At 35.2% G+C, this 12991-nt stretch overlaps 2 protein-coding genes across 10 annotated transcripts in view; both read left to right on the forward strand.

Annotated features, from left to right (window-relative positions):
• LOC128923552 (protein rtoA-like) overlaps positions 1-12991 on the forward strand; it is a 2411103-nt gene that overhangs the window by 996962 nt on the left and 1401150 nt on the right. The gene's annotated exons all lie outside the window — the stretch shown is intronic.
• LOC105220452 (uncharacterized) lies at positions 6733-11969 on the forward strand. 2 transcript variants are annotated; one of them, XM_011196889.3, is made up of 5 exons: positions 6733-8570; positions 8635-8831; positions 8902-9029; positions 9096-9176; positions 9243-11969. In XM_011196889.3, the coding sequence occupies exons 1-5, from the start codon at positions 8523-8525 to the stop codon at positions 9266-9268; spliced, it is 480 nt and encodes a 159-aa protein (XP_011195191.2). In that variant the 5' UTR covers positions 6733-8522; the 3' UTR covers positions 9269-11969. The 2 variants fall into 2 exon arrangements, with proteins under 2 accessions (XP_011195191.2, XP_054091816.1); XM_054235841.1 differs by having other exon boundaries at positions 6734-8570; positions 9096-11969.

The following is a 12991-nucleotide window of genomic DNA, read 5'->3' on the forward strand; positions in this document are numbered from 1 at the left end:
TGGTGCAAGTTTACCCTTTTGGTTCCACGTGAAGAGAAAAAAGCAAAGACTCTGTACACACAGTACTTTTATAATACACGTTTTATTTCGATGCTATTCAGAACAAGAGTGAACAAGAAAATTCCTTATGGATAAAGTGAATACAAAAAATTCAGAGTTGCATGGATATAATATACAGGACTGTATTTCAACAATGCCTTTTAAAAAAGGCAATATAGATGAAACTAAAATACAGTCGTACACTGAGAAAAGTTTCATGGACATAGTTCAATATTTATCAAAAAAAAAAAATAAGAACTATTATTCTCATCAACTGAAGAGTTCAAAGGGCCTAGTTTTTGTAATTACAGGTATAGAGTCTTCCGTAGATTCTAGCGAAGCTCTTGAAGAATGTGACTTTGGAGTTAAAACCGTTGTAAACATCTTTAACAGAAATAAAATACCACAACCCATGTTTAGAATTGAACTGATGCCGAATTCTAACCAGCTTAGAAAGAACGAAGTGCATCCAATATACAATTTAAAATATTTGCTGCACCGTAGAGTAACCGTTGAAGAACCACACAAAAGAAATGGTCCGGTACAATGCACCAATTGCCAAGAATATGGGCATACCAAATCCTATTACACTCTACGCAGTGTTTGTGTGGTATGTGGAGATTTACATTCCACCTCCAAATGCACCATTAAGAAAGAGAATTCAAATAAAAAATGCAGCAATTGTGGAAGAAATCACACTGCCAACTACAGGGGTTGTCCTATTTATAAAGATTTAAAATTGAAGCTGTCACAAGGAATTCAAGCACGTCGTAACCAAATGTTACATACTCCCCGCAATGAAATTATAGATATCACAGACCATATTCCAAAACCTAGTAATATTAAAAACAATACTGTACAAGGGAGCTATGCCAATGTTGTACAAATGCAACCACCGTAAAATCCCCCAAATGGTGGTATTCAAACCATGACTATAAATCTTACGCAATGTATGACGCAATTTATGTCTACTATGCAAAATATGATACAAGATTTAATAAAATCACAAAACCAAATTCTGCAAACTTTATTAAGTAAGAAATGAGCGTACTAAATATATGTATATGGAATGCTAACGGTGTTAACCAACATAAACTAGAGATTATTAGATTTCTGTCTGAAAAATATAGATTTAATGCTAATATCAGAAACTCATCTGACAAACAAAAATAAAAAATAATAAAGTAAAATAATAAAATAATTCAACATACCCAGTAATAGACACTATGCTACAAATCACCCGGATGGAAAAGCGCATGGTGAAACGGCGGTATTGCGGTATAACCACTATGCTCTAGAATATCATGCTACAGCCAAGTTACAAGCTACAACAATATCATTTAAAAATGGGGGTTGTGATTTAAATCTAACTGCTATATACTGTCCACCTCGTTTTAAAATTACAGATGGTGAATTTAAAGAGTTTTTTGGAACGCTAGGTCATAGATTCCTAGCAGGTGGAGATTTCAATACACATGTACTGGGGCTCACGTCTAATTAACCCTAAAGGAAGACAGCTGCACAACACAATTATGAATAAGCACAATAATCTTGATATAATATCTCCTGGCAAGCCCACATACTGGGCCAGTGATCACAACAAAATACCAGATTTAATTGATTTCGCTGTAACCAAAAATATAGATAGATCGCTTGTGACAGCTGATACATGTACAGACTTATCTTCTGATCATTCACCTGTACTAATAAAGTTGTGTGAACAACCCATATTCGTTGATCCAAAAGTGGGTCTAACATCTTATAAAACGAACTGGTTAAAATATAAGAAATACGAGAGTAGCCACATTAATAGTGAGTACAAAATAAATACAGGAAGAGATATTGATGAAAGCATAAGAGAACTCAATGATATAATAACTAACGCAGCTGTCTTAGCAACACCAAACAGAAACTATAAGACACTTAGTCTCCGAAAAACCACTAATAGAAAAGCTTGTAAATGAAAAAAGGCGTGCTAGACGAGAATGGCAGATAAATCGCTCCCCTTCTACTCAGCTTCAATTGAAATATGCTGTACGAAAATTAAAGAAAGCGCTTAAACGCGAGGAAGAATTCAACAATGAAATGTATATAAAGAAGCTATGCCCAAACTTATGAAAGCAAAATTCCCTGTGGAAAGCCCAAAAGTCCATGAAGCCTCCAGTCGACCCCAACATGCCTATAAGAGACTTGGGTGGAAATTGGGCTCGAAGTGACGAGGAAAAGGCTAATTGTTTTGCAAATCATCTGGAAAAGGTATTTCAACCTAATTGCCCAAAGAACAACTTTAAGTTGTCAATCTTACCTAACACAGCAATGAGTCGCTCGAGTCTTTTAAGACTTCACCTTTTGAAATTAATTGCATCATAAAAGAACTAAATCAAAAAAAGTCGCCATGATAATATCACCCCAAAAATGCTAAAAGAGTTACCAAATATTGCTGTAGAGGTGCTCTCTTTGCTCTTTAATGCGATTTTTAGTTTTGGATACTATTCGATTTCATAGAAAAAGTCGCAGATTATCCTGATAGATAAACCTGGGAAAGACCTGACACAGCCGTCTTCATACAGACCAATCAGTCTTCTACCCTGTATTTCTAAAATATTTGAAAAGGTGTTACTATCAAAGATGTCTCCTTTCCTCCACGAAAATAATGTAATACCAGCGCATCAATTCGGTTTTCGTGTAAAATATTGCACGATAGAGCAAGTAAATAGAATAACTAACGAAATAAGAAAAGCATTTGAACACAGAGAGTACTGTTCAGCTATATTTCTAGACGTTGCTCAGGCATTTGATAAGGTGTGGCATGAAGGGCTTTTATATAAGATTAAAAACATTCTACATTTAGAATTGTATAAAATATTGGAGTCTTATTTAAATAATAGACAATTTATGGTTAAAGTAGGAAACTTCATATCTGATGAAACAACAAATGCCACATTATAGCATCAAGAATATTAGCGAAGCACTTAAGATCTGTCGAAGAATGGCTAGCCAACTGGCGTATAAATGTGAATGAACAAAAGTGTAAACACGTTACATTTTCTCTAAGACCAAAAATGTGTCCGGCAGTAAAAATGAACAATATTTTGATGACCCTATCACCTAGATGGAAGGCTTACGTGGAGAAAACATATATCTAGTAAAATAACTTGCATGAAGATAAGAGCTGCAACTTTAAATTGGCTTATAAATAAAAACTCTAAACTTAGCTTAGACAACAAAGTGCTTTTGTGCAATGTGGTCATAAAGCCGATTTGAATGTATGGCATTCAACTGTGGGGTACGACCTGTGCAACTAATATCGATATAATACAAAGGTTCCATTCGAAAATGCTTAGAACAATCACGTGCTCACCATGCGCAATGATAATATCCATAAAGATCTTGGTATCCCTATGGTAAAAAAAGAAGTAGAGGACAGCAGATTGAAATATATATCTAAACTCCGTGATCACCCAAACTCATTGGCTAATGCTTTAGTACAATCCTGTAATCAATCACGTCTAAAAAGAAGAGATATACCTGCATACTAAAGAGCATCGCTGCACCAAAACAACTCAATCACCTGGTTGAGCTTGTCTAGTTTTAATTAGTTTTAAGATTTTATAACTTATTTTTAGGCTTTAAAGAGCAGATTCAGTAAATAAATGTACATATATTCAAAAAAAAAAAAAACGATTCATTACGTGCGCTTGCTACACCGCTTTCGGGACCACGCCTGGTCCATACTAAAATTTAGTAAGCCGAACTTGCGCACCGCAAAGTCCACGTGCAAAATCCTTAACTTCGTCAGCTTGCGGGACTACCGTTAAGTATTATTTCGAAAGGTAAGCTTAGTCTATTGGCTCGCGTCTCTCATTGAATTTCTACTCTGCTTATGGCCCTATTTTGATATCAGCATATATAAGACCATATTATCGGGTGACAATCCCTCTGCAATTCTGTTCTATTTGAGAACTTTTTACATTATATCTCGAACAATAGAAGAAAATATGAAGCATTTTCGTGTCTATCATGCAAAGTAGGGGATAATCACTTCAGTCACACAGTGTAATTCTGCACACTACCCAGGTAATTTTAATTTTTTGGGCCTCCAACAGTTGTCTCGCTTATTGTACTGGAAAACTTATTTCTGCACTTTGTGTACCTGCATATGTATGTAAGTGATTGGCGTTGAACCGTTTAGCCGGTTATAGCCGAATCGATGATAACGTGTCAATCCTCTCTTTTTCTCGCAGTTCGGCGCCAAAGTGTAACCAGGTCGATCTCCACTTGGTCCCTTCAACGGAGTGGAGGTCTTCCCCTTGCTCGGGTTTCTCCGGCGGGTACTGCATCGAACACTTTCAGAGCTGGAGTGTTTTCGTCCATTCGGACAACATGACCTAGCCAGCGTAGCCGCTGTCTTTTAATTCGCTGAACTATGTCAATGTCGTCTTATAACTCGTACAGCACATCGTCCATCGTCTGTGGTATTCGCCGTTGCCAATGTTCTGAGGACCAACCTTGCGCAAAATTTTCCTCTCGAAAACTCCTAGTGTTGGCTCATCTGATGTTGGCATTGGCCAAGCTTCTGCACCATAAAGCAGGACGGGAATGATAAGCGACTTGTAGAGTTTGATTTTGATTCGTCCGAGAGAAGACTTCACTTTTCAATTGCCTACACAGGCCAAAGTAGCACCTGTTGGCAAGAGTGATTCTGCGCTGGATTTCGAGGCTGACATTGTTGGTGTTGTTGATGCTGGTTCCCAGGTATACGAAATTATCTACGACTTCGAAGTTATGACCAGCTTAACGGTCTAATTTTTCGTTTACATTGTTTTTTTTTTGGATTTATAATTTACCTAAACCCAAGCTTCATCACGCGGTGTTTCCATTTTCCTTACACTGATCGAGCTTTCGCTTATTTCACCTATTCTCACTGTTTCTTTTGGTGCCCCTTCGATATGAGATCGTTGGCTCCTTTTAGGGGGTACCTTTCAACTCTCTTACTTATCATCACGGAGACTTTTCTGTGTGACTTCTACAGCATTCGATATGATCTGGTTGTTTGAGCTATCGACCGTGGTGGGAGACCTATCATACTAATGAGTTTCTTAATGTTTTCTCCCAGTTTGGACATACGTTTTCTCCGGCTGTGTCGGGTTTTCTTGTTGCAGCGCAGTTGGGGACAACTTTGCTTGTATATGTTTTTCAAGAGGCATTTTCTCTGGTGATCTGACTAGTTGAGGTGCTCGCCTAAATCGATTCGTCACCTGCTGATCCCCACAATAGTTCAAGCAAGTCCTGTAGTGTTTATGGGTGTGTGATGTCGGATGAGTGATGTTATGGCCCTAGGTCATATGAACAAGTAAATTGCGAGATTATAAAGCGAACTTATCCTTTCCTTACTTATTTTTATTGTGGATTGCTGTTATATGTTATAGCTGTTTATTGTTAATTGATTCATATGTTTTATTCTATTCGCAGTACAGTTTCTAATTACTTCTTTAAAATATGTATCTCCTTTTTTTCTGGTTAGTGGTCCAAATAATGTTTTTCAGTAGTCTGCGTCAAAAGTAAAATAGTAATTATAGTATGTACAAATATGGTCGTAAGATACTTTCTTTCTTATTTCAATAGCGTATGACATTTTCCAAATAATGCAATATGACAAAGTTGGATATTTGGAAAAAAATTAAAAATTTAATAGTAAAAAAATAATATCACTATTTTTATACTCTCGCAACAAAGTTGTTAACAGAGTATAATAGTTTTGTTAACATAACGATTGTATGTAACAAAGTGATCAGGGTCAGAGTGGAGTCCAAATCCGGATGTATGTCTCTCCGTCTATCCGTCCGTCTGCGCAAACTGTAACTTAAGCAAAAATTAAGATATCTTGATGAAACGTGGTATATGTGTTTCTTGAAAGTAAGGGAATTGTAGAGTGGACGTTCAAAGCCCAGCCGAGCGCAAGGCTGATTTCGATCAGCGTTGATTAATTCTCTATACCGCAGAGTGGTTGTGAGAGTTTTGCGCTGAATTCCGCTAATAACTTGTTATTATACACGTATGTACTTGTGTACTTTTGCTCTTCAATATTTTAATATTTGTATACTGATTTAATACGATATTCGCAATTTAAATTAAATATATCAAGATAATCACATACGCATTTGTACTAAAAATTGCAGAAATGAAGCGAATAAATACGTTTCAGCGCGATCCAGCATGGAAAAAACTGTAAAACTGTTTTTCTCGCGTTGATCAGCGTTACGCTCTGCCTCGGTCAACTTCCACTCTGCGTTAACTGTGTGATTTCGTATGAAAACGTATACGCACTAAAAAAAAGCAATCGTACGATCCTCTTACCAAACAAGTGGTCTGCGTTGAATAAACAATAATGTGTTCTAAATAATTTTTTTCAAGTTTTAAATAGTTTTCGATTAATAAATTATAATGGAAACGTTTGCAATGTCAGTTGATTCCACCAATCCAGAAATTTATACAATTTCAATGAACTCCGGGTGTTGTGTTCTTCGCAGTCTAAATATTGGCTTGCCAAGAGATTTGAGTGATCTAAATCTTCCAAGTAATTGTGACGTATTAAATTACTATTTATTTTTAAGGGTGGCTTAGCAAAAAATAACATAAAAAGCAATCGTACGGTAATCTTAACACATAAGTGGCAAAAAAATTTGAAAAATTTGGAATAAACTAAACATACCGTTAATCAATAAAAAACCTGCCTCGAAAAAACTGAAAACATTAGTAAATAGATATTATAATGAAATAAAATTTAAAAGTAGACCAAGTAAGTCTTCAATGTTTTCGAAAACAATTGATCAAGTGTTTTATATTGCAAAATGTTAGTGCGCAAAAACATTGCCTTGCTGCTGTGGTTTAATACCTATTGAACTCCGAGAGTTTATGATTGATCAGCACAGTTAGAGGAAGCTAACCATTCTCGAATTCGAGGCGATTGCCGTTGACCAATAATTATGGACAAATCTAAAGTTTCACGTGAAAGAAAGAAATGTAGGTATTCTCTTCGAAGAAAGCAACGCAATGACTGTGATCTGGTAGCCTTCTCCTTTGATGGCAAAAAAACATCTCTCTGACGAGAGAAGAAGAAAATGGAAGATATCATCCGAGAATGCACAGTGGTTCGACTTGTATAAAGGCGCGGTCATAAATACTTCCCGGTGAGATATCGCTATGAAATTTTCACAAAAATCTAGAAAAATATTTTAAATATGTATTAAAAAAATTGGCCCCATCGGGCTACTAGGTCCATAGCTCCCATAGAACAGTAATTGCCATTATATGGCAATGATGCGTAAAAATACTTCTCATGGTCATAGTTGGAGCGTCGAAACTTTCAGTAAGGTTTTCTAAAAAAAATTAAGAAAGCGATACACAAGCTGAACATGATTTGTCGTTATAGTCTCCCCCATCCAACCCCCACATTCGAGCTACATATAAGAACAATATCATATAAAACAAGTAAGGAAAGTCTAAGTTCGGGTGCAACCGAACATTTTATACTCTCGCAATTTATTAAAGAAACTTACAAACATACAAAATTTACCCATAAATTCGGCATAAAGTTTTATACAACCGTGAACTTTGTTGAGATGTATTTTTTGGTTTTTGGCCTAAGGCAGTACCACTGTGGAATGGTAAAAGAATCACATTTAGTGGTTCTTAAAGAGCCTGAGAGCAGATTGTTGGGTTACGTAAAAGTCGACGCCGAGGACGCTAAAACAAAACAGAGGCAATTGCGCGAATCCCTTGAGAGACTGATTGGAATTTGCTGTGATGGAGAAGACAAACACAGGTTCTGAAAATGGAATTTTAAGGAGGTTCGAAGTCATGTTGACTAGACCATTGTGCTGGGTTGTTTGTTTATTGCATTTTAATGAACTTCCACTTCGTCACTTGTTTTCTGCATTGGAAAAGTCCACTACAAGCTGACCGCGCACAGCTAGTGGGATAATAACAAAGCAAATCGAAACATGCGAGCAGATGGCGGTAAGCAAACAATTGTTTTAAAGAGCCTAACATGTATATTTTGAACTGAGCTAAATAAATAAAATCTTTCTGTAGGCTGTACCCAACTTTGAGGCCATTTCGTTGGGAGATATGCCTTCACCCATTTATGAAAAAACGCTCTCGACTGACGTTCAGTACTTGTATCGAATGGCAAATGTAGTTTGTGATGGTTTCTGCCCCGAAAATTTAGCCAGTATGAAACCGGGACAATTTGTGCACTCTCGATGGGTAACAAAGGCAAGCAGACTCTTATACTATGTTTACATATAACGAGTTTAACTCCATATACGAGCTTAACTCGATAATCTATAATTAAGAAACAAGATTTCTCATACAAAATTCCTCTCTTGATAATCTGAGATTTTAAAATTATCTCGTTTTATACAACTAGATTTTCGGTGTTATTCCTATTTTTATCGATAATTTTGCGAAGAAGAGGAGAAATGTCAAATGAAAATGTAAACCAAAATGGCCGACAGCGTGGAAAAGAGGTTTGTAAATATACTTATAATAAAACATGAATTTACAATATATTTAAATGTATACATTTTTCAGAAAGAAGAGATCCAAGTGAACAAAGAAGAAGTTGAACTTCTCCTGAGCTTGTGGACGGAAAAATTGCCACAGTTACGAGGTATTAAACGGAATTCGCATGTCTATAAAGACATGTCTATGGAAATGGCCGCCAAAGGCTTTATATATTCCGCGAATGAAATTCGTGTGAAAATACACAATTTAACAAATAAATACAGGTAAGTTTATTTAACATTCATGTTCATTTAATAGTCGTATAAATGTTTTCAAAAATGTACCTATTTTCAGAGAGGAGAGGAAAATTGTTGGTCCCTCTGGTGGCAGCCCTTCGACTTGCGAATATTATATTAATATTAATGGCATTCTCGACAGCTATAAAAGTTTCAATTTAGTAATATTGGTGGAAGATAGCACAGGTTAGTAAAACAAAATAGAACTTTGAATAATTTGTATTTATTTTTATAAACTTTTATTTATTACAGTTTACGAAGTTGTGGAGTGTGCGCTCTCCTCAAATAACTTTTCCATAGATTCGCAAGATTGCGCGTTCAGTCGAGGAACCTGTAAAGAAAAAGAAAAAGACAAATGCATCAGTTAGCATTCAATATGAGTTTTTGCTTGTATTCCAGGTTTCGAATACCAAAATTCATTCTGAAATTGAAGCAATTAAAGAGGATGGCAGGGAGGCCATACAAATTGAAAGAGAGAGAAATTCCATCCTGGGAAAAATTTTATAAGTTTTTAAACAAAGCATATAACCTCGTACCTGTGTCAATTTTTTTTCTTTCTATTCCAGCTGAAGTTCAACTTCTTGTATGTGTATTGTTTATTTGTTTTAAATGTTTATTTCAATTGCATTACTTTTGTTTTGTTAATGTATTATTTAGTTTGGTAAATTAATTAATATTGTTTTTTTAATGTTAATTTCTTAATTAACTTTTAGTCATTTGTTTCATTATAGCGTATCAATATGTGTAATAAAAATTAAGTGATTGAATATGAACTGAAAATAAATACAACTTACGTAGAAATAGAGCTATTGATTTTCTCAGCATTAGGGTCGTAGGTTCCAGAAATGAATAATGGATCTGGTTGCTCTCGTGGGCATTATTTTGCACTTCCAACCATTTCGTGTTTATGTTGTCATTCATTTCATTAAAAAAAAAATTGCAAGACGCAAGAACATTTTATTATTGATATTGCGTTTTTAATATCGTGTCAATTCCTTTCCCTATCCTTCTAAATCTTGCTTTCAGGTGACCAAATGCGTTTTCCACAACCCTTCGAGATTTAGATATGTATGTAAGTGGTAATTAAAAATATTCTCGTAATCCTCAGCTGCTTTGTTATAGGGATATGGCTTCATTAGAAATGGAGAAAAGCGAAATGCTGAGTCCCCAAGAACTACAATTGGGTCATTAGTTTCACCAATTTTTTTCGCATTCTCTTTAAGCAGAGGATTTTGTAAAATTATTTTCAAGTTGAATTTTTCAAATACATATTTGAGAATAATTACAACGACCAGGTGCTCCAACATTAATGTACATAAATCTATATCTGAAAAGCGTTACTTAAACCCAAAATATTTATGTTGTTAACTTACCTGTAGTCTACGAGGGCTCCAACATTAATGTACATAAATCTATATCTGAAAAGAGTTTAAGTATTATCCAAAATATTTATGTTGTTAACTTACCTGTAGTCTACGAGGGAGTAAAACCATTTATTACCAACCTTTGTAGTTGAAATAGTCAACAGCATCAGATGCAGCTCTCCTTGAAGAATTTGTCTCCTTGAAGATTATTAAACGAGCTTATAACGAGATTATTTTCATATGTAAACATACTATTACGTTTATACGTGACAACTAGTTCACCATCAGCGAATTTATAAACTTTGACAACTTACATAATGAAAGTTTACGTGCCGGTGTACTTTTACATTAAGTTCTACAACTCAGTTGTATACGGCAGTATCTTGTTATACCCTGAACAGGGTATATTAAGTTTGTCACGAAGTTTGTAACACCCAGAAGGAAGCGTCGGAGGCACTATAAAGTAAATAAGTTATCACAGCTAGAGTAGCTATCAAAATATAACAACAACAAAGTAACAACAAGAACGATGAACTTTAATCAGAAATTCAATTCAGCAATATTCTGCAAATAAACAATATCATTTGTTGCTCAAAAAAGTGTATTTCCAAAAATAACAACAACAACACATTCCGTCGGCACTAAACCAGAGCGGAAGCCGTGCCGCCGCAATGTAGGCTGTTTCTTGAGGTTTGCTATGATTATCGCTTAGGTTAGCATTATTGAATATATATAAATAAGTACTAGTAAGTAAGAATTCGTACATATGTAAGTTTATAGTAAATAAGAGAAATATTGTATAAGAAGAAATGTAGTCAATAAAGTAGTTGAGTTCAACTTTACCATTCTAAGCAGTGCGTGATTATTTATACGGCGACAACCATTAACTGGCGCCCAAGAACTTTAAAACTTGGAATTGCCTACTGTACGTTTTGCAAGTTAAAAAAGCGAAAAAAATTCACTAAAGAATATAAACTTTATAAAAATATATAAATTGTTGTTGAATAGTGCGAATTTTTTACACATCAAATGCAAGTGATTGTGCTTTTTCGATGGTGTATAAAATTTTGTGCAAAAAATTATTGCTTATAGACATAAAGTGAAAAATCGTTTTAACAGTAAAAGCAAACTATTAAGTGTGTGACAAATCAAATCACAGTACTTATAAAGTGGGCAACCAAAATAAAAACGCCGCCAAATCAACGCCTAAACTGACATCATCCACCCCCCAGTAGAGGACTAACGCTTCAAACAGGATCACGTGGACCGTCCGAAGAGAATGAAGAAGCTGATACTCCTGTAAGTTAATTTTAAGCTTATATAAAATTTATAAATATCCGTTATATAAACAAGTAAGGAAAGGCTAAGTTCAGGTGCAACCGAACAGTTTATACTCTCGCAATTTATTGAAGAAATTTAACCAATATATATATGAGGAATAAAGCTCACCGTACTTTTGAAAAACCTATAATTCGGTATATGGGAGCTAGGAGAAGATACTTTTGAAAAACCTACAATGAGGTATATAGAAATGTTATGACCCGATTTAAATACTTTTTGGAACAGAGACACACTATTAGAAGAAAACAATTTCCTCTGAATTAACTTGAGATATCTGAGAGATTTACCCATATTTTCGGTTAAAATTTATCTTTAGGCGCTGAGTTCAGCATGTTCGATATCTGGGTCCTTGAAAAGTTATGGTCCGTTTTCGACAATTTTTTCACAAGTGAAGCCAGTGATGATATGCACTAATTGTGTAAAGTTTTATTCCGTTATCTTCATTGGTTCCTTATGTTTACATTATAAAATGAAGGAATAAGATGGATTTCAAAATTTAGTTATAAGGAAAGGAGTAGTGGTTGTGAACCGATTTAAATGTTTTGTCTATGTTATAAGGGTGTCAAGAAAATATTATATACCGAATTTCATTCGAATCGGTCGAGTAGTTCCTGAGATATGGTTTTTGACCCATAAGTGGGCGATGCCACGCCCATTTTACATTTTGTAAAAAAATCTGCGTACAGCTCCCTTCTGCTATTTCTTCTGCAAAATTTAGTGTCTCTGACGTTTTTCGTTAGTTAGTTAACCCACTTTTAGTAATTTTCAACCTAACCTTTGTATGGGAGGTGGGCGTGTTTATTATCCGATTTCAACTATTTTCATGGTGTGTGGTGGGGTATGTATGAGAACCGACTGCAGAAAGTTTAATTTATATAGCTTTATTAGTTTGCGAGTTAAATACAAATAACCGATTTGTGGGCGGGGCCACGCCCACTTCCCCAAAAAAATTACATCCAAATATGCCTTCTCCTAGTGCGATCCTTAATTCCAAATTTAACTTTTATATCTTTATTTATGGCTTAATTATGACACTTTATGTGTTTTTGGTTTTCGCCATTTTGTGGGCGTGGCAATGGTCCGATTCTGCCCATTTTCGAACTTGATCTTCTTATGGTGCCAAGAAATACGGCTTCCAAGTTTCATCAAGATATCTCAATTTTTACTCAAGTTACAGCTTGCACGGACGGACAGACAGACATCCGGATTCTGGATTTGAACTTTTCTCGTCACCCTGATAATTTTGATATACATAACCCTATATCTAACTCGTTTAGTTTTAGGACTTACAACCAACCGTTATGTGGACAAAACTATAATACTCTCGTAGCAACTTTGTTGCGAGAGTATAAAAAACCGGGGATATCGTTAAGTTCCTTATAGATACGGGAGCTAATAAAAGCTTTGTCTCCGAAAAACTTTTAAAAAATTCAAAGAAACTTG

This window comes from Zeugodacus cucurbitae, chromosome Y (assembly GCF_028554725.1).
Source record: "Zeugodacus cucurbitae isolate PBARC_wt_2022May chromosome Y, idZeuCucr1.2, whole genome shotgun sequence".
Lineage (NCBI taxonomy): Eukaryota > Metazoa > Arthropoda > Insecta > Diptera > Tephritidae > Zeugodacus > Zeugodacus cucurbitae.